This window comes from Osmerus mordax, chromosome 17 (genome assembly GCF_038355195.1).
Source record: "Osmerus mordax isolate fOsmMor3 chromosome 17, fOsmMor3.pri, whole genome shotgun sequence".
Taxonomy (NCBI): Eukaryota; Metazoa; Chordata; class Actinopteri; order Osmeriformes; family Osmeridae; genus Osmerus; species Osmerus mordax.
Window position 1 is genome coordinate 8,438,438 of NC_090066.1, and position 25,336 is coordinate 8,463,773.

The window sequence follows — 25,336 nt, forward strand, 5'->3', positions numbered from 1 at the left end:
TGACTAGGAAGTGTTCAAGTGGCTGGAAGTGAGTGGTTCATTGTCAATTACATTCCTTTCCACATTGTATTTTTCAGCATGGCTGTAATGATATCCAAACCAGGAGCTGCAGAGTTCATTCTAACTGTAAAGGTTGCTTGGGTCTGTACACTTGTAACGTGGATCTTGGAAAGTGCCAATTGAAGGGACTATCTCGTAAGACAGGTAACTGAAGACTTTTTTGAAACACATATATGGCCACTCTGCAGCATGCATCAGGATCACGTGTGTAAGGTTAGGTTATACGACATTCTGTTATTCATAAATCCTTGTTTTGTTATTGCAGATGGTTTCTCCCAGTCTCTGAGAGATGCTTGATAGAGAACACCACCAAATCAATGATGTCAGTGTCCTAGAAATGTTGTTACATCTGAAGAAATGTGGCTATACTTTCCCTTACTTGTAATAAAATAAATGGCAATTGTACATGTAAAACCTTAAACCATTACTGCATTACTGAAGAAAAATTCTGTTTGTGTTTGTTCTGATGGTTTGACAAAAAACACTTCCTCATGGGAACATTCTTCTTGAAAACTACATATATTGGCTCCAGGCAAAAACATGATATATGAACATTCAGGACATTCAACTTTCACTTCTCTCTTTGCAAACTGAAAACAAAAAAAAACATTGTTTGGCAAAAGACAAACCAGTCATTGCACAAATCCGGCATATACAGCAGGAGTTTATAGAAACAACACACTTCAAATGTCCACAATCCACAATACTATCCTGTCTAAACCTCTGCAGGAAAATCTACCAAAGCGAACAGGTAAAATGCTTGTGTATTTCTATTGTTGTCTTTGATTTACTTGCTGAGTACTTAGATTAGTCACACGCACAAAAAATATATATATACATATATTTGAATATGGTAATTATGACTATACATAAAACAAGTTCTCATAATGTCTTACAAAATCAAATTACCATTTAAATGTGACTCATACGGTTCTACCTATTTTGTCATTTTAGCATGTCTTCTCTTATTTGGAAAACTGTCTTCACATTGCTTCTGACTGGCCACTACACAGTCACAGGAAGAGACACTGGATTTGAGATGTGTGTCACGTCAAAACAAGGAATAAAAGACCTCTCAGATCAAAACCTTACCAAAATTCCTTCAAATTTACCAAAAAACATTGAATATTTAGATGTCTCTGGTAACAAAATATTACACATTGATGGAGCTCCCTTTGTTGGATTTTCTCACCTTTGTTTCCTGAAGGCAACTTTCTGTGGTCTCAAACTAATAGCTCCAAATGCATTTGACCACACACCTGGAATCAAGGTCCTGAACATTTCACACAACTCTTTGTCAGTCATTCCCGATCTGTCTTTGCCCCAACTCAAGATCCTCGATTTATCGAGGAACATCTATGAAAGCTGCCAACTACCACACACCTTTCAAAACCTAACAAACCTGGTCTTCCTTGCCTTAGGGAGTGATAATGCTATTTCTGTGAATATCGACGACTTTGATTGGCTGAGAAACAAATCGTTGAAACATCTCACTTTGGAAACAGGAAACAAGTGGCAGGGATATGACTCTGGCTCTCTTGCAAGGCTCAAGTCACTTGAGGAAATTACCTTAACTGTTTCTTATTGTGAACAGGGTGACATTTACAAGAGCATACTCGTAGATTTGAATGAAACGCAAACAGCTAGACTAACACTTGTCCGGTTACTTTCTCAACATTGCAATGTCTCTGGTGATCCATTTGAAAAATTTAAAGCAATGAGATTCATAAGAAATCTCACAATTGTTGACACTTGGATTGATAGCTCAGTTATGGTTAAATTGATGAATAACGTGTTTCGATCAAAGCTGCAGCAGGTGGCATTTGTCAATATCACCTATAATGAAGACACACCAGATGGCCTTCAGTTACCTTCAGTAAACCACACAAGGAACTTTCAATCACTCATTTTCAACGGTGTGCACCATTATCAATACAAATACCCAATAATAAATGTGAGTTTAGACAATCTCTCGAACTTGACATATTTAAAGTTCTCTGGCACTGGATTGAACATTTCACCATGTAACCTCATATCTGATCTCCCTTTACTGGAAACACTGGATGTTTCGGACAATCTCTTAGATGATACAGGGTTTTGGTGGCCTTCTTGTTCTTATACATCGGCCTTTCCCAAACTGACACACTTGTCTCTGAGCCACAATCGTTTTGAAAATCTAGCCTTCATTTCAGCTAAAACCCACCAGATGAAAGCCCTTCAATCTCTTGACCTCAGCTTCAACTCCATCCAGATACACGATAAATGCAGATGGCCTGCTCACCTGACTCGGTTGAGTCTCCGGCACAACAACCTGGGCAATTATGTTTTCAAATACCTGTCTCCGCACTTTGAGTGGATTGACCTGTCAAAGACAGGCATCACGGTTATAACCAGGGAGGCCCTCCTGCCATTCCCTAGACTGACACATCTCCTGCTGAGCTACAACAGTATCAAGGTCCTCCCTGTGAACATCCATGCTCCAACACTGCTCACTTTACATGTGGATGAAAACGCCATCACCTCCATCTCAAAGGAGAACTTTGGGGCGCTTCCCAAACTACAGACCCTCAAGGCGGGGAACAATCCATTTAGTTGCACCTGTGACTCTTACTGGCTTGTGAATTTCCTGAACAAGTCTATTCTTACTGACTGGCCTTTGGACTATGTATGCAACTTCCCTCCATCACTGACGGGTTTACCGTTAGCCAGGTATGTGCCTGGCGAGGTATCATGTCAAATGTGGCTTCAAGCAACCATAGCAATTCCTGTGACATTCATCATCATTGGCATCCTGGGCCTCACCTTCCATGTCTGCGATGGTGTCTGGTACACAAAGATGCTGTGGGTGTGGATCCGAGTGAAACGGAGAGGCAGAAAGAAGGCGGACAGGTTGAAAAACGTGTCTTTTCGCTACCATGCTTTCGTCTCTTACAGCAACATGGACTCTTCCTGGGTCGAAAGCCAGTTGGTGCCTTCTCTTGAAGGTGCTGGCCTGTCCCTCTGCATTCACGAGCGTGACTTCGTCCCTGGCGAGTGGATCATGGATAACATCATCAACTCTGTGGAGGCCAGCTACAAGACACTATTTGTGCTCTCGAAAAGCTTTGTCCAAAGTGAGTGGTGCAACTACGAGTTGGTCTTTGCCCAGCATAAGGAAATCAGTGTGCATCAAGACTCCTTAGTCTTTATCTTACTGGAACCAATCCCACCTGACTCCCTGCCCAAAAAGTTTCTTAAACTGCAAAATTTACTGAGAAGGCAGACATACCTGGAGTGGCCGAAGGATGAGCGTAAGATGCACTTTTTCTGGTCAAGCATCAAATCAATGTTGCACACTGGAGACCGAAGCATGGTGCTAAAGGATGTAGCTGAAGGCATAGCAGACACTCTACCTCTGTTGACAGATTAAGTTTGAGTGGTACTCACAATTTTTTTTTATATCAACCAATAGATTGAATTACTTAAATACATAGAAATAATTTTGATGTTTGACTTGTTATTGAGACTTTTGTTGTTTTAAGTGTGCATGCTGTGTTTGTTTAACCGTGTACAGTGTATCTGACTGTAATGAATAAAATAAAGAATGGATATTTAGAACAGTTAGGAAATGTCTCCATCTCCTGGTATTCATTGGTCCTGCCCCACAGAGCACACACTTGCTCACAGTATAGTACGAAGCATGTGGCTCTGTTTTTGCTTATGTTTGTGCTTATCCAACAGATTATCCAACAGATAAGCACAAACATATTTGTGTTTTGTGAGTGAACGCACAAGTGGAGTGAGTGTCCACCGTCCATTTAATTAACATTGGAACACTGAATTGGACTACCTTACCCATGAGACAACGTCAATGGAGCATGCGCACGGAGCAATAAATAAGTGCACATGTTTTGTGATCCAGGCACTTCCGGCTACATGTAAAAGGGTGGAGTCTATAACTCAATGAATATACTACACGTAAATCAACTCTACTGAACTGTAGAGAAATACGTGTAATCGTATCCGTGTTACGTTATTGCTTAGTTTTGTGGACAGTGTGTAGAAAGAGTTTTTATTCAGACGCTCTAAACGCCGTCCCGTTGACGTAGGCCCACACCGGCATCCAAAACGCGTGTACTAAATGATCGCCCCCCCTTCACTCCTCCTCATTTCAATGTAAGATGGTGGTTTGAAGGTAGCAAGCAGTTGCTATCATATACCAACAGAGGCTTGATAGAAAAGGCAAGGTGTTTCCCTCAACCAAATACGTTTGAATTCAAACGCTGAAAGAAATTGAGGTGGCTGCAAAATTACTGGTTGTCAGATTGGTAATCCACGGCCCAATTTGTTGTGAATATCCCTGGAGAGGAATCCCAGCAAATAGGAAGGGTGAGTATCCCACAAACTATCGCCATAAACTATTCAGAGATGGCCAGTTTCCAAGTTGATGGTTGTAGTTAGAAAGTAATATGGCATATAATGTGCTCATTTGTGTAATAGGTCGTAATGTATGGCAATCCCAACATGTGTGACGAGTTCATGTTTGAAAGGGAGCAGTTAAAGCTTCGCTCAATACAATTGATGGTTTTCTCTAGTCTAGTTGACTGAGATATTCAGATAGTGAGAGTCGCAGGCTTTGCCGGGGAAGTTAGGCCGCACTTGCAAAAGAACGCCTTTTTGCCATCGCTGGTATACCTAGCTAGCTTGCTGGTTCTCTTACCTTGCATGCTGCAGAACTCTTATGTAAAAAACATAAATCTACATGTGAGTTTGAGTTTCTTATTTGCGCTGTATTTTATTAGTTTGGTCATCTTTATTACCAAGTTAAGACAGTGGCTTGCTACCTAGTTTGTTCACACCGATACTAGCTAGCAATAGCTGCACTGCTAATAGCAACAACAGCCTACTGTACACATTAAGTGGCTAGCTTGCTAGCTATCCCAGTATTGCAGCACCGGCTCAGAGACATGGCATGTTGACAACTACAGCTGTGGTAGCTAATACAGTGTTGCTTTTATTCTCTAAAACGTTTTCCTGATTGGTAACTTATAACATTAATGTAATGGACACAATACGTATGAACATGGTTTATTGGTATTACGGCCCAGTGTTGTATGGCCGGTACTTTGACAGAGCACAGTAGTAGCGCATATGCGAAATAGATGTATTTCTTTTCACAATCACATGTATTCATAGTGTGTTTGATGATATTAGGTTAACGTCAATCACACATTTCACATTTTAGGATTTGGCCTGAGTTATTTATATAGATGGCTACCTAGTTAGCCTAGCTGTCGATGTTTGCAAGTTGTGTACGTAGCTAGATAGCTACTTAGTGTTAATATTCATAGACATTGGCCATTGGTTGCATTCTTGGCACCCACTTATTCCTCTCCCAATGTTGTGACAAAACCATAGTGTTCGATATCTGGACGGACCAATTTTCTTTATTATAGAAACCTAGCAATTTATAGTGACGTATTAAATGGCTGCTCTCGTGATCAATTTGTTTTTGATTGTATTCAACTATATTAGACATCTCAGATGGAAAACTACTTAGACATGTTAGTTCTTAACATGGTGGTGTATATCCACATCCATCAGTGCTCTTGCTAGTAAGTGCTTAGCAAGCTCTTGGTCTCACCATGGAGGTAAACACCCTTGTTGTGGAGGTCTTAGTCACCAGATGAGATGATGCCAAAGGCCATCTCATCTCACAGTAGTCTCTTGAGTAATACCACGCTGCTCTTTGTATTGTCTGTGTCAGAGACATTACAGCCTGCTCTTCCTTTGGTATGAGTCTCTGATGATATCTGACACTATTCCTATGGGTCACACACTCGCATCACATGCTCCTCGGCACCAGAAGGGCCTTGCGAGCTGAAAACTGTAGGGAGACTGTTATCATGATGGTGAGAGTGAAAAGTTATGGCTTTTTGTTGAACCATATTGTATGCCATTGTCTGCATTCAGTCAACATTGCCACACAAGTTAACTGCTTGGATCTCTTCCAAATAAAGCAGCTAGTTTGGTCAATGACTTGTCTTTTGAGCTCACCTGTGTGTTTTACTGTTCACACTACACTTAAAACGTACCTAATGTAGGCGTGGGGCCGAAATATAATCAATGCATGAATGCAGGGCTGCCATATCCTTTGACTGTTGGGCAACACTTTACTTTCAGGCTATAGCAATACTGTAAAAACAGTGTATGTACATAGGAATGGCTATGTAATTAAACTATATTAATTCTTAACGGTATAGTGCCAAACCTCGCCCACAGCAAGTTTCACTTTTCACTGAGCCGTTAGTACGTGTATAATGACATGGCAGTTCCTATGTAACTACAATGTTTTTCCAAAGGCGTAGTTATGTAGCTGCACGGTAGTCGACGAAACGTTAGTGTAAAGAGGCATGCTGATGCATCACAGCTTTCTGCAGAAAGTCACCAAAGAGGTCAAGCGACACACAAGATGTACAAACCTTACTCCTTGTACGTGGTCTTAATTGAACACCCGGCCTTGCAAATGGCCAACAGACACTTCACTATGGCAAAAGCATTTAGTTTCTGTTGTGTCCCCTTTCGCACTGATGTTTTTCTTGTAACACTGTTCACAGTCTGACATGGCCACTTCCTCTTGGACTTTTGTGGTAGCCTAAGTCATCAGTACTTAACACAGCCAATTTTGCGTCCAAGGCAATGTCCTTGACTGACGAGCAGACCTACTGGATTATTCTGATTACATGTTTCAGTTTTCTTGTTAAATTCCGCCGAGGTGGTCGACCTGGAATGCTTTTTCGGGGCCTGTCTGTCAATAATTAATTGGAGAGAAAAGGTCACATAGAGATTGTGTAGAATAGACCTAGTCGGTCCTTGTCGATGACGTGGCGTTAGCGGGGTTACTTTAGAGTTTGTTTTGAAAGATTTACCAAGCCTGCCGATCTTGTGTGGGAAGTTAACGCCAGTGTTTACCTGGTGACATGGCACGCACTCCAAAGGCCTGAGCTAGTTCTCTCAGACAGAAGCGATGTCATGTTCTCAACTCTCCTCTCGCCCAAGGCCAGATGCCACAGAGGTTAGTAAATCAAGGAAATTGTCAGCCTGTGCTAAAAGTGCACAGCACCATGTTCACACTGAGCTGCTGGGGAAAATAGATTGTTTCCCAGCTCTCTTGCTCCTGTACCCTTGGCAAGGCCCAGAGATTCAAGTCAGTGTCCTCGGTTTACCCCTCGAATTCTAACCAACCCTGCATGTAGGAGAGGATGTCTACACCACAGACCAGCTTCAGTATCACCTCAGATATGTTGTGGTTGTGTACCGGCCTAACCATAGCCCAGATCTCAAGGCGCTGGTGACCCATATCTTATACTGCTACAGCCAGACATGAAACCTTAAAGCTTAAGCCCATTCCTGTGGCTTGAGATCAGTTTTTATCTCCATTCCAGAACTGGTTGCCCCTTCACAGGGTAGGGATATGTGGCCCTCTATCTCGACCATACTTCTCATGTCAATTCAAAGTCCGGTTATCTTTTACTGACGGCTGTTTGTACATTTTCAGCACGGGCCGACACCTTCTAGTCTATTCCGCAAATAAATCAACACTGAGCCACGTGACCCAAGTCGCTTGAATCTTTGGTTATGACGCAAGCTGTGGAATTTGGCAACGTGCTTTTGTTGGAGAGCTTGTTTTTAGTGCAGCGATTTCATGGTGTTATGTTCTTGGTGGCTCCCTCGGATGTTGCGAGCTGGTGTGCTCAACAAGCTGATCCCGCCGGGCCCACCCTATTTTTTCAGATGGACGCCAGGCTGACGGCTTACCGCGCATCCCGATGTCTCGCGCTGCCAGTTAGCCCTGCGGTCCAGATTGCGTCTCACATCGGGTTGGCTACCCAAAGTATATAAAAAAAATTAAAAAAAAAGTTTTGCAAGCACTTTGGTGAGGGCTGAACTTAATCGCAGCGCCGTTCTCTGCAGGGAACCCCTTTCCACAGGCTTTCATTAGCAGTTAACAGATGTCTTCTGGTGATGGGAGAGCCCCCCCCCCCCCCCCCCCGCCAAACAACTGGGGGGGGTTCCAGAGCCAGACGGAGCCCCCTGTGGCTGGCAGCCCAGCAGCGAGTGCCACACAGCACAGTCTCTGAAACTGAAAGCCTGGTTGCTAATTCCATCGCAGGCCGAGAGTAAATCGGCGGACTCATCGCAGGCCGCCCATCCTAGCCCCACTTGTCTGTGGGCCAGCCCCGGCCCCAGCCAGGGCCAGGTTGGACTGATGACCCTACATGTAGACCAGGCTGGAGAGGGGGCGGGCCCTGAGAGAGCCCTTCTGCTTCCCGTCTCCACTTCCCTTAAAAGAGAGAAGCGTGTGGGGCTCTGGCTCCTCCCTGTTCATACCCGGGACACGGCAGGGTATTTTTAGACCCCCCTCTCCCTGTCTTTCCTGTACTCCACTCTTTTGAGACCATCAGGGTCATCAGGGCTGCCTGATCTGCTTCTCCCGGTCCCATGTTCTCCCCCCTCTCAGAAAAGTAGCTACCTGAGATGCACATTTCGTTAAGAATCGAAGGCTACAAATGTTGCACTGAATATACCTCTGTTTGATAGTGATGTAGCGCCCATATATCTTAGGTATGCTAATACCTAAGGAATTAAACAGGGTCATACATATTTGGCACTTTGGGATTGCCTCCAGACTTAAAGAGGCTGTCGAGCATTTTTCATTATGAGCTGGCGTTGTTGGTTCACATTAGCCACTGATGTGCCACATTGTTGTATTGCCCATGTCCAGCAGCTGCTTGCTCCTGGCTGAGCTCAGGTGGTTGCTGAGGAAACAGTCTTATTATTATTCATTTTATATATCACAGATTATTTCTGTACCTATAGCTATCAGCGATGCCCAAAGGCTTACTGTTGGTGGGTAAATGAGCAATGTCCTGAAGGTAACTTCACACACACCTTCCTGAATGCCATTTAGCTTATCCTAGGTATCTACCAAGGTCCTAAGTTTTCCCAACTGTCCTGTTTGAATTGCATAATCCGCGTTTTACTTTCAACCCAAAGCCTTGTGGACCAGTAGCCTGTGCAGCGCTCAGCAAAATCAAACCAAAACGCTCACTCTAACCCAGAACGAAATAGGAAGACCAGGCCACCATGGGGAATATAGGTGGTTTTCTGTGCCCATTAGCTTAATGCCTACCCAAGCATTAAAGCAGATGAGGTGAAAAGATCCATTTCCCATCCAACAGAAGAGTCAAACGCTAGGGGTATAATTCAAGCCTGTTGACGTTGTCTGGTTATTCCCAGCAAGCGCCCCATGCTGTCTTTCCCCCCAACCCACTCCTCGTCTCCTCCGTCCCGCGACGAGGTCTCCTCACGAGCGGCTGATGAGCCCTGAGTGGTCTCAGTGTGACTTCCCGTCGCCATGACTCCTCAGCGCCGCGGCGCTCTGTGCGCAGCTCTGCCCGGGCTCCTTCCTCCTTCTCCTCCTCCTCCTCCGACCGAGTCTGTTTGTGACTCAGCACTCCGCATCCGTCAACCGTCCCTCTGAATCACACCTCCCTCTAACGGGTGGGTGGAGATCACATGCCACGCGTTTGAGGCCCCCCCCCCCCCCGTTGAAAGACTACCAGGACTAACCGTGTTTTGTTTTGGGATTGTCATTTAAGCCGACAGAGATTCAGGATGCCGATACCGAGGTATGTGGTTGAGCCTGTTGTCGGCAACATCTGTCTTCTGATCCGTGACATCGTTAGTGTGGTTCTCCTAGACGGGACGGCGTTGTGAGTTTGTCACAAAGCATGACCTGGACTTTAGAACCTGAGGGGACAGCGAGCGTATGCCCTCCTTCCTTCGTCTCTGGAGCTTCAGCCGGAGGGACCACCAAGGTCTCGTCTGGGCCAGCCTCCCATCTCAGGCACCGCTGCGGTCCCCTGAACTGACCGCATATTCCACTGGTGGTCTCTCCGTGGATGATTCCACCCAGACCCTTCCCAGCCAATCACAGCCTCATTCGGCTGTACCGAGTCCGTTTCAGGGCTGTGGTTGGCGACGGTTGGCAGTCAATTCCAATCAGGCCTACAATCCCTCACGCTTACAAGCTATGCCTTTTGGGCCCAGACCTCAATTCCCAAGTACCCGGGTACAACTCGGAAGACGGTTTCCTTTCTTCTTCTCTGAAAACCTATTTCCTGCAGGCACCCAAGGTCAACAGAATAATGTTACAAGGATGTTACCCGTGCTCTATCTGTAAATAAAGGTGCAGCCATTTGTTATTTGATTGAGGGATTGTGTATCTAGTGAATCAACGCTGCTCTGGCGGGACTCGTATTTCACAATCTTTTTGTTAGTATCCTCTCTCCAAAGGCAGGCACAGCAGAAGACCAACGCAGGCGTCTTGCTGTGGGGCATTTGTACTAATGTGCTTTGGATTTCCCACTGGGTAGCCTACATCCTTCCCAGAAAAACGGGGGTCTGTAGAGTTGGACAGTGTTGTGCTTTCTTTTTCTGTCTTCCGGCGCGTTGCTTTTGACACATACTGGTCTGTCTCTGTAGTCTCAAGGCTAAGACCTGCGAGTTAGCCTGAGCTCTGTCATCCAAAAGGATCTTGCTGTCTGTCCGTTTCTGGTTATTGACTAGTTTGTTGGTTTCTGATAAGTCTTCAAACTTTTTTTTCTCCCCCATAATTCTTTTTTTCTACTGTCTTCCTCCCCCCAGCCAAGCTCAGCTCCCCCCCCTCACCGCCTAGCCACTGTGAGAAGCAGTCCCGTCAGCGCCGCCACGTGTCGTAGAATGTCCCGGAGCCCGGAGTTCAAGGATGACCCCACGGAGTGCCCCCTGTGCATGGAGCCCCTGGAGATCGACGACGTCAACTTCTTCCCCTGCACCTGCGGCTACCAGATCTGCCGCTTCTGCTGGCACCGCATCCGCACAGACGAGAACGGCCTCTGCCCCGCCTGCAGGAAGGTAGGCGGCGCTCCCCGCTCTCACCCCCCCGCCCCCCCCCCCCAGTTTAACAATGTCAGAAATTAGATCAATATGTTGTATTCGTCTGGCTATTTAACTGCACAACATGTTTGCCACTCCCTTCCACTGTTCTTTGCCTGAGGAACTACACACAGGTGTTTTGCGGATTAACACCGGGGGTTTTCCTCACAGGGGCCTGCTTGACAGGGGAAGGATGCCGGAGGGAGAGTGCGTTTGATCTCATGTGCTGTATCGTCCCTGTAAGCTTTGATAACCAGATTCTAACCACTGCCTGAAGGGGTTTCAGAGTGAATCTATCACAACAAGGCAGCTGTCAAGAGGGGGGTGACACGCGGCAAAGCCACCAAATCTGAGGCACTTTCTCTCTCCCCGTTTCCACATTTTTTCTCGCTTCCTTCCTTTCTCTTGCTCTCTTCCTTTTTCTCTGTGTGCAATTACTGTTTTTTTTTTTTTCTTCCCTCGGCCCGCCAATTCAGCTGATCGATGGGGAAGTCTCCCGGCGTTTGCACTTGACAGGACACAAAAGACTAATGGCCTCCATTTTGACGGTGCACTTTCGCCAACTTTCCTCCACCAGGAATAAGCAGCGATCAAAAACGGGGGGGGCTTGGGGGTGGGGGGGAGAAACGCATTGTGTGAACGTCGACCCAGGGACCCGTGCGTGTAGCCGACAATGGCCGACGCCATTAGGGATGTTTACCACCCAGTCCAGAAGTGTGTGTGTGTGTGTGTGGGAGAGGGTCTGACATGCATCTCTCCTCCCCCCTGTGGTGCAGCCGTACCCGGAGGACCCGGCGGTGTACAAGCCCCTGTCCCAGGAGGAGCTGCAGAGGATCAAGACGGAGAAGAAGCAGAAGCAGAACGAGAAGAAGCAGAAGGTGACGGAGAACCGCAAGCACCTGGCCAGCGTCCGCGTGGTCCAGAGGAACCTGGTGTTCGTGGTGGGGCTGTCGCAGAGGCTGGCCGACCCCGAGGTAAGGGAGCAGACGCACGCACACGCACTCCTCGGTTTTTGTAATCTGTTATGTTGTTTCCCACGTTCCCAGCTCTTTGCTTTCCTGTCAGGCTGCGGTGATTTATACAGGCTGTCTTTTCCTGGTCAGGTTAATGATTGGAGAACGAGTTTCAATGAGACGCTTGCACGCTCGCACACACAGGAAATACGTTTCCACCTTTCTATCCTGGTTTGTGGTATCTATCAAATCAGGCCGAGGGCGGTGGGGAGGGCCTGTGGTCCTGCTTGGAGCCCAGTTTTAGCTGAAGTAGTTTTTCTTTGAGGTATTCACCCCCCCACACCCACCCCCAGGGAAGGAAAACCAGGCCTCTCTTAATAAAATAAATATGAATGCTTTTTTTATTTATAGTGCACCCTTTTTTTGTCTAGGCAGTTTCAGGGTCTCACAGTCATTAAATAAATAAAAATCGAGCAAAAGTAGAGGGCAATAAATACAAACACAAAATGCAAACAAATAAATGCTATAAAGATAATCCGTCTTAGAGAGAGGTTTTTAAACTGGCGGTGCTCTTGGGTAGAGAGCTCCACCGTCGGAGGGTGGGGGGGGACGGCTGAGGGCCCGGGCCCCCACCAACACCAGGTTTGTCCTGGGGGGCGTAGAGGAGGAACCTAGCTGGACCTGGAGAGGCGGGAGGGGTTGTGGGCTGAGAGAAGTTCTTTGAGGTAGATGGGTCCTGTTCCATGGATGCATTTCTGAGGTTGGCAGCAGGTAGTAGATTGGGCCCCAGTGGAGGGATGGGACAATGGGTGTGATGTCATCAGGATGCTGGCTGTGCTGCCTTCGGAGGGACTGGAGCTTCTTTAGGTCTCAGGGATCCTGTCCCTATGACAAGTGTGTTGCAGGAAACCAATCTCGGATTCGGCGGGGATGAAAACCACCAAGCAGAAATGGGCTGGTTTATAGTGAGACATCAGCAATGAATCTGACACGTCTTCCCCTCCATCCCCCTTTACTACACTAGCAGACCCCAGGTAAACATCAGGGAGGTTGGATACAGTGGCGCCTGATATGACATGTAGAAGATAGCTCTCTAGAGCAACTGGGCTGTTGTGTGAAGATCCCGGCTCTTCCAGGGTTTTGTGTTTGATTTGAAACCACGTTTTGTCGCGAGCGGTCGTGAGGATATTCTAATGACATGGCGAGTCTACGTGGGTTTTTTGTGTATCCTCGGAATACAGCATAATCAACCACCATGTCAGCGGTGGGTGTATTCGCTTCCGAGCAACCACAGTTCTGTTTGCCAGTCTCCCACGCAAGCCCGCTAAGACGACGACAACGACAGCTCGAGTCTCTCTGGCGTCCCAGCCACCCCTGCCTGATGGCGTCCAACATCCGCCATGAAGTCACTCTATCTAAAAATAGCCCAAAACTAATTATTCATCTCCCCGGCCGCAAAAACGGTAAGGGAGGAGGGAAAAACTGGTCATTTGGCAAGGAAAGATTTCAAGAATTGTTCAGTTGTTCCTCTGGCCATGCGAGTACATTTCTCACCCTCACGACTTTTGTATCTTGATGGAACACCTCGGCCCACTCTTCCTGGACTTAGGCTATCGTGCTCGAGGAATCCCAATATCAGGTTTTGTTTTGCTAATAAACCACTGCTGTGTCGCTACCGACAAATCCTTTGACGGCAACAAAGGACCTGGATTCAGGTCAGCTTGTCGGTTAGCTTCTCCCTGTTTTCCTCACCCTCCTCCTTATCTTGGAGTCGTCCGCCGCCCCCGTATATCCGTTCATCTGTTTCTGTGTCCATCTCCGTCTCTCCAGAAGAGAGGGGAGAGCCTTCGTCAAACAAAGGCCACAAAGAATTTGCCGGTCTCCGGCCCCCAGAGTGACCAGAATGTCAAAAACCCCAGCTTTTCCTGCACCCAGCTCTTGAGTAGCCAGCCAAACCTCCTGAGAGACAACACAGCACTTGGAAAACTTCTCTCTCACTCTTGTCTCCTCGTGCTCCTTCTCCCTCAGGGATCAGTCACCAACCATAAACATCGTCACCTAAATGAAAGGGAGAAAGTGGGCCACCTAGGCTGTCCTGACTTTCTCCGATTTCTTTTCTTCAGCAGTGAACAAGCCAGGTCTGGTGCTAATTAGTTTGTCATCATTCGGAGGTACCTCTTACAGATCAACCTTAAAAGCAATAGCTTTGTTTTGGCCCCTTAAGCACTAATGATGACCGAACCCTGGAAACATATTCAATTGTATCCTAATTCGTCAATATCAGTCCAGAACATAAGCCTATTTGTCTGATAGATAATTTTCCAGAGAGATGGTGCTCTCAATTCCAGTTTTACATAACCATTTGTCCCCTGACACACTTTATTCTTTTATGTATTCATTATACCCATGTATGCCTGTCCTTATTACACAGTGCGCCCCTGCAGCGTCATTGAGCTGTGAAGTCTATTTTGTCTCTGAAATCACACGCAAGCTGCAAAGCCCCCACAGCACACCAAGTAGAGTCGCACATTGATAGATTATCATCTCCACTTCAGATCTAAATGACTTTCCACCCCCCGTGTCTCCAGTCTTGCCGTTTTGAATCGTCAGTCTTTGTGTCTAGAGTTTGAGTTCTTTCATATATATATATATATATATATATATATATTTCATGAATATAAACTTGAGGACTTGGCACATGGGACTAAAAACAGCCTCCCTTCTACTTCTGCTCCTTCCAGGTTCTAAAGAGGCCGGAGTATTTCGGGAAGTTTGGCAAGATCCACAAGGTGGTCATCAACAACAGCACCTCCTACGCAGGCTCACAGGTGGGCGGGAACTCCCTTATTCGCTCTGAAGACGATTGACAGCAGGTGCCGTTCACTGAACCCCCCTGCAACCCTTCCTCTCTTAAACCCGCCTTGTCTCGTCTCGGTTCCCAGGGTCCTAGTGCCAGCGCATATGTGACTTACATCCGGTCAGAAGATGCCCTCAGAGCAATCCAGTGCGTCAACAACGTAGTCGTCGACGGCAGGACGCTCAAGGTGAGCCGCGTCAGCCAATCACGGCTTTCCCTTTTCCCCTCTCACTTCTTCTCTTCCCGCGTCAGCCAATCACGGCTTTCCCCTCTCTTCTTCTCTTCCCGCGCTCAACCCGTGTCTGTCTGCGCTTGCCCTCCCCCCCAGGCTTCTTTAGGAACCACAAAGTACTGCAGTTACTTCCTGAAGAGCATGCAGTGTCCCAAACCGGACTGCATGTATCTCCACGAGCTAGGCGACGAGGCGGCGAGCTTCACTAAAGAAGAGATGCAGGTTAGATGGGGGGGGGGCCCTCAGAACTGGAAGGAGAGCCAGTATCGTACTTTGAATATCCGTCCGGATCGATGAAAGTGAATTTGAAACGCGACGGTGCATTTGTAAAACCCTGCGGTGTTAACCTGGGCTGTGTGTGGGCTGTGTAGGCAGGGAAGCACCAGGAGTATGAGCAGAAGCTGCTGCAGGATCTATACAAGATGAACCCCTCCTTTCTACACACCTCGGCCACAGGGGGGGACAAACCAAAGGGGAAACCAAGCTCTTTACAAAGGTACCGTCTCTGCAGCTAACACACATTCAAGCAGGTTTGGGAGTTGTCTGTCTCTATCTCTGTCTCTGTCTGTCTCTGTGTGTATTTTTTTTTTTTTTTGCAGTTAGCCCACCATGCACATTATGTACATTGTTTGGAGTGTAAGGAACTGTAGGTTCAAAGCGTATTGTAGGCGTTTGTGTAAAACCATGAAACCCCCCCCCCCCCCCATCTTTTATTGAGAATATCCGCCTGTTTCCCTCCTCAGGTCCAACAGTAACAACAAAGACGCCTGGCCGTCGTTACAACCCACAGGGAAGACGGCCAACGGGCTGTCGTCAGACCACAGGAAGTCCCCGCAGTTAGACGGCGGCTCCGACTCCGAACACATGACCCCAGACGGGCCCGACTCGGACCTGGGCCTGGGCCCCGCGGCCGCTCTCTCCCCCTTCTCCTCCAGCTGTGACCCCGCCAGGTAACCACAACACCGTCACCGGCAAGCCCGTAGGAACGCTGTGCTCGCCTCTCCCGCCCGGCAACAGTCGAGGCACACGTTCAATTAATATGCGTGAATGATGTTACCTCAGTCAAGTACACTCTTTCCAACACTAGCGCGTTGCTCCTTTGCGGTGTTGTACTAGCTGGCTGTGTAGGCGTGTGGTGGGTTGAGGAGATCACTACTAACCATCGGTTGCTCTACTCTCTTTCTCAGCCCTAGCGACAAACTGCCAGACATCATCAGTATAGGCAACGGAGAAACCTCACTTCTGGTAAGAAACACGAAACGTCAGACTTCGATGTGGATAACATGCATGCGCCAGAAAACGACTGTGTTTCGATGACTACAAGGCAATGACGTCTAAACTGGCTCATCCACCCCCCTCCAGCTCCCGGGCAGCGACTCCCCGTCGCCCCCTCCCGGTTTCACCAAGACCAGCCTGGTGGTGCCCATCAGCGTAGCAGGCATCACGGCCCGCTCGCCCTTCGAGGGCGCCGCCGCAGAGTCCCAGTCGCTGTTCTCAGACAACAGCAACTTCCGGCACCCCAACCCCATGCCCAGCAGCCTGGGCGGCTTCCACAGCTCCCCTCAGAACAACTCGGACTGGCCCACGGCGCCAGAACCACATAGCCTCTTCACCTCAGGTGGGGTCACCACGTCTTAGTTGCTACAACTTTCTTGTGAAGGACTGCTGCATGTCTTACTTGGAAAGGGGGAAAACATTTTGTGTGCTGAGGTACCTGATGCTAACGCGGCTAACGGGTTTAAGCTAACGTTGGGTTTTTGTATCTCCTGTCCCGTCCCTCCAGATACCATCCCGGTATCGTCCTCCACAGACTGGCAGGCGGCCTTTGGCTTCGGCTCGTCCAAACAGCAGCAGGACGACGACCTCGGCTTCGACCCGTTCGACATCACCCGCAAAGCCCTGGCCGACCTCATCGAGAAGGAGCTCTCGGTGCAGGACAGCTTCTCCTCGCCCCTGTCGCCCGGCCCCCTCCACCCCAGCCCTCACCACCACGGCTTCTCGCTCCCCGCCAAGGCGGGCCTCGGCCCCCCCGGGGGCTTCCTCCCCCCCAACCACCTCCTCTCCAACACGGGCCTCCCCAACCACTTCTCCCAGCACCAGAGCCACCCCCACCGGCAGTTCTACAGCTCCTTCAGCTTCCCCGGGCACCCGTCCTCCTCTTCCTCCTCCTCGTCCTCGTCCTCCTCCTCCTGCGCCTCCCGCCACCCGTGGATGGGCATGGCGGCCGTGTCGGCGCCGTCGCGCAATAACTTCGCACACTTGAACCACGCTGCCACGGGCTCGGCCTCGCGCAGCTTCCTGGACTTAAGCATGCTGCCACAGCACCACAGCACGGGCCTCGGAGGCACCCCCATCACAGGTGAGGAAGGGAGCGCGGGGGGGGGCCGCGAGGGCCTTCTGGGAAAGGGAGAGCTTTCGCCGGGTGTGTTCGGAGTGTAGGCGGGCGGGTTTGTTTCGTCTGCCGGAATCATACCGGCTTCTGACCGGGAAGAGAGCTTTTTAAAGGGTGCGTTCCACACCGATCGAAACGGAAGTTCGTAGCGTAAGTGTTTGCAGAAGTAGCACAGGCGCGCAGCCAGACGAAATGTAGCCATGATGTCATTGGGATCCATTGCGTGATGGATCACACGGATGACCACTGGGTGGCAGCACCTGATTACGGTGACGGGTGGGAGCAGCAGGGGGGGGGGGGGAGCAGATGCAAGAAAGTAGTCCAGCCCACCGGGAGCCCCATGCTAGGAAGCGGTCTGGAGTCGGGGCTTACGCTTTTAGAGTGCCTACCCATCGTTGCGTTCGGAGCACTTGTGACGCGCGGTGGAACAGTCCTCCGTAACCCGTGATTGCGCTCCCCTTCTCACGCTCTCTCGGCAAAGGCAGCAGGAGCATATGGCATCATTAGCTAATGTGCCATGGAAGTGCTCTCCGCCGAAGGAGCAAATGGAGGCTGACTGAAACATCCGGATCATAGAACAGCCGCTCTACCAAGCAGTCCCCCCCCCCCCCCCCCCCCCCCAGTGACACACTACTTTATTCCGTCTGGAAATAGCCACCTTTCACTAAAGAGCCTGTCTGCAAGTTCAGTTCACTCAAGGTAGAAAAGTCAATATGGTGGTACTGGAAAGCCCCCCCACACACACACACACACCACCGGCCACCTCGTTCTAAGTGACTCGAGTGACTTTAGCGTCAGCCCGTGCCGCTTTGAGAAACCGCCGTGCACGCTAGCTTGGTTCCGTCAGTGTTCTCTCCCTCGAACCCCTCTCTTCATGAAACCCACGAAAGCCATGAGATTTTCGTCGGTGCTGACACAGAAGAAGAGAATGTTCGGTACAGTGGAGGGCTTAGTCAGAGCTTACCACCAGCTACAGGAGTACAGGACTCGCCTCCCAATCCCTGAGGTTCTGCCAAGCCCAGGGGCAGGTGCCTGGATTTAAAGAGTACATCGTATAAATCATTCATCGTCTCCCCCCCCCCCCCTGTTGGTTTTGACGAAAGCGAGTGTGCTTTTGCTCTGTGGCTTTAAGGCACCTCGTGTGAAATTGGTCCCTGTGGTGGGATTCTGAAGTGTGGATGGGGGGGGGGGGAGGGGGGGTAGTAGTCTGGAAGTACTGTGCGTCTTCTGCCCCAGAGTCATCGGGTCAAAGGAATGCAGAGTGAGAGTTTGCCGGGGGAGTTCGAGCTCCGCATGTAAACCTGTGTGTGTCGTTTGGCTGAGGCAGCGCAGGGTCTGGTCGACGGGGACGGGGGGGGACCTGTCGCTGTCTCGTCTGACATCAGTTCCGGGCACCCTCATCCAGGTGACGTATTATTATTCGTCAACGATTTTGGACTTCCTCTATGAAGAGATCTGCGATGTCCGAGGAAGAGGGGAATATCCCGCGTTGCGCCGCTCTCTCTGACCCGACCGTCACATGCATGCTGACGTGCACAGCACACACAAACGCCCCCCCGTTTCTGGAGCAGGCAGGTATGTCGTTGCGAATGCAGGCTGGCTGTGTGTGTGCGTGTGGGTGTGTTTGTCTGTGTCGAGGTGGAACGCGTCCAGGTCCGCGCTAACAATGCCATCCCCGATCGACAGTCTAATTAACGACTTTGCTCACAGTGAAGCCAGCAGTGTCCAAACACAAGAAATTGGTTGTAAAATGGAGCCAATTAAAGAGAACGGAGGCCTCTATTGGCTGGCGACCTTTCCCTAATAACAGGATCATAAAAGGGAGTCCAGCCAGTCTAATGTTAAAAAATTCCGTCCGTTGGAGAAGGGTGGCGGTCTATGACTTAGTTAAAATTGATTTCTGAAGCCAGCTCTCTCGCTCCGTCTCTCTCTCCCTCTCCTCTGTCTCATGAATAAAACATGACGCGACTTGTTTATCCGCTGATGCAAATGGCAACACAGGTGATGATGTTAATGCCAGCTACGCTCCCCCTGCTCGACTAGCGCATAACAAATGAAAGGCGGGAGGCCCGCCGGAGGGGCCGGCGCCTCCGACCACAGGGGAACACACCCCAGCCTCGAGTCCGTACAGAGGTACGGCTTGTCACCCAGCTTGTCTTGTCGGCCTACTCCACCCCATAACTGGGACCTGTCTGAACTGTGGAACGGGTTGGGGGTTTGGACTGTTCGTAACGCCTTCCGGGAGAGAGTTTATCCACGCTTTCCTTTTCGCCGATGGCGGCCCGTCCACGCGTCGGGCCCCCACCCCCAGGGCCCCCTAAAAGGGCTAACGTACGAGCCGACGAGCCACCTACTGGACAGTCGCAGCTGGCCTGCAACACAGACACCGGCAGTCATCCGGTCAATTAGTATTTATTATTCATCGAGTGCCTGTAAGTTGGAGTGCTCTGGCTCCTCTCAGGAGGGACGCATCCCCCCACCAGCACCACCTCCTCTCATTAGTCTGTGCTCTAATTGAGACCATCTCTAACAACACCACACACACACTAGCGTCAGTCAGCCAGGAGACAGGAGAGTGGGGCTCGTCGTCGCTGCACACACAGTCTTAGAATTATTTCTGCCGGGCTGCTGGAAGCCTAGAATCCTTGTTATTCTTTCATATTTCCAGAGTAACTCCACCACTCCTGTCCTCCACCATCCTCCGCATGTAGCCACGGTAACTGTCCGGCCTATAGGTTACCCTGGCGTAGTCCATCACTGTGAAACGCTAGAGGCTTCGCTCACCATCGGGAGGCTGTGTTACGCATTATAAACGCGGGCTAAAAACTAGGATTCCGTGGGATTCTCTGTGATGCGTACCTCGACGTCTGGTGTGTCGGGCCTGCTCTACCAATCCCCCCGCTCTGCCAAGAAGAGATGTAGCTGTTCTGTCGAGTCACTGTGACAAGGTGTGTGTGTGTGTGTGTGAAGACAGAAGCAAGGTGACTGCTTCCAGTCCCCTGGTGTGTCGGTGCTCTCTGTACAGCCGGGGTAACATTATCGCAGGCAGGTGCCACATGTTTCTGAAGGCCGGCCAGTGGGGGCCCGGGCCGTAGCCAGGGTTTTTTTTTTCCGTCGCCCGGTGCAGACCGGACAATTAGCCCACCTCTCCTCTGGAGGTGGCCTGCTGCCGGCCCCGCCAAGGCATCCGGGGGGGGGGGGGGGGGGGGGGGGGCAGAGGCTGTCTGGCAGAGGTTACTAAGGACCCTGATGTACAGACTGAGTCTGTGAGGGTGTGAGGGAGAGATGTGTCCTGAAGGTGGCTGGGCGGCCAAAGGCAGCTAGTTGAGCCCAGTGGGAGGCTTCCCATCCCCCGTCTCCTCCACCCTCCGTCCCCCCCCAACCTCCACCACCAGCAGCCTGATGGAGGGGCACCTCCCACAGCCCGGCTCGTCTAGATACAACCAAGAAAGCAAGCAAAAAACCACACGCGTTTACTTTGGCGTCCGCCCAGAGAAATGAACCGCTGTATTATTTAGAAGGGCCCAGCTCCCCCCCCCCCCCCCCCCCCCCCCCCCCCTCTCTCTCTCTCAGCGTAGCGCTGTGCATTATAAATACGGAATGGAACGAGGAATTACAGCATAACGGAGGAGTTTAATCAGCTGTGTTTTCCACTTTACGGCCCCAAATAAACGTTAAGGGGTGGGGTGGGGGGGGGGGTTTAGTAGTCTTCTGCAGTCTGTAACCTTACACGTTGCTCAAGGATAAAGAGAGAGAGCGTGTCGTGTGGGATACTCGGGCTTATAAAGCCACGGATGCCTTCGTTTTTTTCCCGTGCCAATGGCGACAACGCTCGCCAAAAGGCGGGGGGGGGGGGCTCCCCAGCCGGACGACTCGCCCCGATTGGCTGGGCCCCGGCCCCCCGACATGTGAGTGGGCGTCACCTGTTGTGCGTGCCTTCCTTTTAAAGGGCTCTGTCTCTCTCTGTTTCCGCGCAGAACACAGCGGGGCGGGAGAGGGTATAAAGGTGAAAGAGTGGCAAGACGGCCTTAGGGCGCTCTTGCCCAACATCAACATCAACTTTGGGGGGCTGCCCAGCTCCTCGCCCTCGTCCTCCTCTTCCTCCTCCTCGTCCAGCGTTAACCACACGGGGGCGCCGGCGGGCTCCAGGGGCGTCTCCCATAGCCTTAGCTGGGATGGGACGGCCAGCTGGATGGACCCAGCCATCATCACAGGTAACTGGACCCGGTAGAGGGGGTGCCTGGTGGAGACTAACCTGGTGGGGGGAAGGGGAGGGGCACTAGGACCGTGGGGAGGGGGCAGGCATATACTGTGGTGTGTGTGTGGTGGAACTAACCAGGATTGTAGTGTTGGAGGGGTTCTGGTTTAACTTGGGTGTGGGGTTGAAGGGGGGGGGGGGGTGCATGTCAAGTTCTGCCTCTGATTGGCTAACAAACCCTTTAGCTGCTACTGTGTGGCGTGTGTGTGTTTTTTTGTGTGCGCTGATTTGCTCTCATTTCCAAGCGGTTGTGCGTTGCGCTGTGGGCGTCTTGTAGCACGCGGCGCGTCGGCTACATTCGCGCCGGCTGTGTGGGCGGCTCCGGTCCCACCCAGCGCTAATAAAGCCAGAACAGAGGTCACACTGGACCCCTGGGGGGCATGTTGTTTGCAGAAAAGAGGGGGGCGAGCGTGTGTGGGTGTGTGTGGCGCCTTTGGTGTTGCGTGAGATATGTAGGTCACGCGGGTCGTGCCACAGCCAGGAGGAGGAGAGAGAGAGAGAGAGAGAGAGATAATGGAAACGTACAGAAGGAGTGAACTGTGCGGCCGTCGTCATCTCTAATCTCACCGTGGCGTGTAACGAGCTGTGTAACGACCAGGAGGGCGCTGGAGTTCCGCCCGCCGGGTTTGACCGACGACTCAGATAATACCCCGGGATTGCATCGCCGACGACAGCCTTGCACTCGACCCCACCTCTGGGTTACGGAGCATGTTAAATAGAATCGAGTACAACTTTATTGTTCGGTGCAGGCTAAACAATTGCTGGTCTTCTGTGATGCCCATTTGGGTTGGATTGGATATGTGTTTAATGTAGCCTATCTTTTCGTTATTTTTGTTGCCAATCATAGTTGAGATTTTCTATTATTTTTTTTTGCCAGTAGTGGCTCGGTGTTTGCGGTGGCGTTGGAGCATAGTTTATAGAAAGCGCGGTCATAACATCTCTGCTTATTCTACAGTGACAGAAGAATAGAATAAATCGTCCCGGCTGCACACTAAGCAGTTTCTGGGTCACGTATTGTAAGGGGGGTGGGGGGGGGGGGCAGTACTGCATCCTGCTTCACTGCCAGCCAAGAGTCAGTCCCACTACTCCCCCCCCCCCCCCCCCCCCCCCCCACCGCCCCCCTGAAATCCATACCTCCCGTGCACCGCATACTTTACAATCAATCAGATGCTATAAATCTAAAATAAAAAAATCTAAATAAAGGCTGGACCACGCTGCCCGGGGATACGGCGTGGACGTGCTATTGGCTAAGATCTGCAGCGGCACGCGTTAGCATTAGCACCACCGTCCCTGAACTTGGAGAACAACTGACATCTCTGTCAACGCTGTGTGGGGGGGGGGGGGGGGGGGGGGGGGGGAGGAATGAAAGTCACAGCACCTGAGGCAATTACATGAGGAACACCAAATCTCTTCCCACTCCCTCGTTTGTGCTTGTGATTATTCCTCCACGGGCCCGCTACAATTCAGACTGCTTTTCCTCCCCCGGTTAACCCAGCGCTCGCCGCAACTGTGACTATCTTCCCCCTAGCAGCGCTCCGGCACGTCAAGCCCGGCACATGAAAGAGATTTGAGGACTATTGGTCTTGACGAAAAAGAGCCGTGCTGGAGCAGCCAGGCACTCGGGGAAACAGCGTCGCCCTCGTTCAGTACAAGACCAACGCAATTAAGGCTGTCGCTTGACGTCGGCCGGCGTACAGATACCTAGGGGGTTGAACGTTTCCGTAGAAATACTCACCCTGTGTCGGGCACCGGAACGATTTATGGATTTTCAATGGACTTGATCTTGGGTGTCATTCTCCTCAAGAGGTGGAGCACCAATCAAAAAACACACAGCCTATTGGCTTGAGGAGTCGTCGATAACTCCCTCAAAGTCAATGCTCCTGAGCACCAATTAGCTTCCTTACCTCCTGACCTTTGGAGTGCAGGAACAGTGGCCTGTTACTGGGGCCAGCTCCACCACTGACCACCCTGCCTGCCTGCCTGGCTCTCCCTCTCCCCTGCCAGGGATTTCCTCCGTTACGCTATCAGGTTTCACCACTAAATCACATCACGGCTCCAGACTGTGTTCATAAGAGCCAGTTGCCCCACAGGGGGGGGGATGTAGGCAGCCCCCCACACACACACACACTCAACACACACACACCCCAACTGCTGGTTTAATAGTGGCCGATCGATTCTCTTCTGTCTGAGCCTCGAGGCTTAATACCAGGGCCTCTTATCAGGCCCTGCGGCCCAGACCGGAGCCATTGATACTCAGCCTGGCCATGATCCCAGCTGATCAGCTCCTAACCTCTGTGCCGACAGTAAGAAGGGAAGGAGGGGTGGCGCAAGGGAGGGAAAGCAACAAGGATTGATACACACACACACACACAAAGATCAGAGCATAGGAGTCCTCTTAGATTCACTGCAAAGATGGAGAAATCCATCGTCTTCAGATCTGTGGTTGTGGTATTTATCTCTCTCTCTCTCTTCCTCCCTCTTTCCCGCCCAGGTATCCCGGCCTCGGCAGGCAACAGCCTGGACTCTCTCCAGGACGACAACCCCCCGCACTGGCTCAAGTCCCTGCAGGCCCTCACAGAGATGGACGCCCCCCCCAGCTCCACGGTGCCCCCGCAGCCCCCACACAGCGGCCCGTTCGGGAGCCAGGTCCCCCTCCACAGAGGCGGCTGGGCCCCCTACCCGCCCCCCGCCACGGCAAACCCCGCCAGCCAGTTCCACTCCCCCCCGCCAGGCTTCCAGACAGCCTTCAGACCCCCGGTCCAGACCCAAACAGACCTGCTACAGAGTGCAGCCATGGATCGTCACTAGGGACTGTGAAAACACACACACACACACACTTGCATAAACACACCGGCGAACCCCACAGAGACGTACGTAAAACACACCAAACCAAAATCACCCGAAGTACAAAATACAGAACTATTAACAAAATAAGATTATATACTACTTTATTTCTTCCATCTCCTGGTTCCATCATCTTCAGAGCTCTTGTGTCCTTTTATTCGGTTTCGATCCGTTTTTTTCCCTTGACCTTTTGGCCCGCTATCCCAGTCACACTTCCTGTTCACGTCTTAACGCATCATGATCACATGACCACCGGGAGCGTCTCCATGACAGCGACAGAGACAGACAGAGGCCTCAGGGTGGCCGTGACTAATCTGGGGGTGGGGGTGGGGGTTAAATGAGCTCAGGTTTTTTATTTTATTCTTATTATAATTTTTAAAACGTCATAAAGAAAATGGCAATCCAAATAGCTGAGCAGGGGATCGTAGGAAATGCCCGTCCCCTAGAACAGAGACAAAAAACCATGCTTGAGAGGATCATGCCCAATAGTGCAAGTCCAGTTGACTGGTTGTTCCGGAGGCCTCAGAGCAGGATTGGAACACGTCTGCCCTCAGAGCGCCAGTCAGAATACCTTCTCCCCGTCTGTCTCCACGCCAACAGAAGGCTCCTCCTACCAAGCCTGGGGGGGCCCTCTGCAGCAGGAGTCGGGTTTACGCTACACTGAAGAATGGTGGGGGGGGGGGTGGAGGGGGGGGATGCAATTCTTCGAGGTGGGTTCTTTTCACTTCATTTATTTCCCAGGATCAAAGGAATTAAGGAGGATGAAAAGCCGAAATCGAAA

The 25,336-nt window shown here is 50.5% G+C and overlaps 2 protein-coding genes across 3 annotated transcripts; both read left to right on the plus strand.

The window, feature by feature from the left end:
• The first annotated feature begins 1,843 nt into the window (after positions 1-1,843).
• Positions 1,844-3,623, plus strand: LOC136960498 (toll-like receptor 2). The gene is made up of 2 exons (XM_067255007.1): positions 1,844-2,383; positions 2,414-3,623. The coding sequence occupies exons 1-2, from the start codon at positions 1,844-1,846 to the stop codon at positions 3,467-3,469; spliced, it is 1,596 nt and encodes a 531-aa protein (XP_067111108.1). The 3' UTR covers positions 3,470-3,623.
• A 604-nt stretch (positions 3,624-4,227) lies between these two features.
• Positions 4,228-24,881, plus strand: cnot4b (CCR4-NOT transcription complex, subunit 4b). 2 transcript variants are annotated; one of them, XM_067254734.1, is made up of 13 exons: positions 4,228-4,428; positions 10,750-10,998; positions 11,796-11,993; positions 14,714-14,800; positions 14,915-15,016; positions 15,158-15,283; positions 15,433-15,557; positions 15,805-16,011; positions 16,249-16,306; positions 16,424-16,679; positions 16,845-17,420; positions 21,431-21,667; positions 24,203-24,881. In XM_067254734.1, exons 2-13 carry the CDS (start codon positions 10,825-10,827, stop codon positions 24,517-24,519), a joined length of 2,463 nt encoding a protein of 820 aa, XP_067110835.1. In that variant the 5' UTR covers positions 4,228-4,428; positions 10,750-10,824; the 3' UTR covers positions 24,520-24,881. The 2 variants fall into 2 exon arrangements, with proteins under 2 accessions (XP_067110835.1, XP_067110836.1); XM_067254735.1 differs by lacking the exon at positions 21,431-21,667.
• Positions 24,882-25,336: the final 455 nt, after the last annotated feature.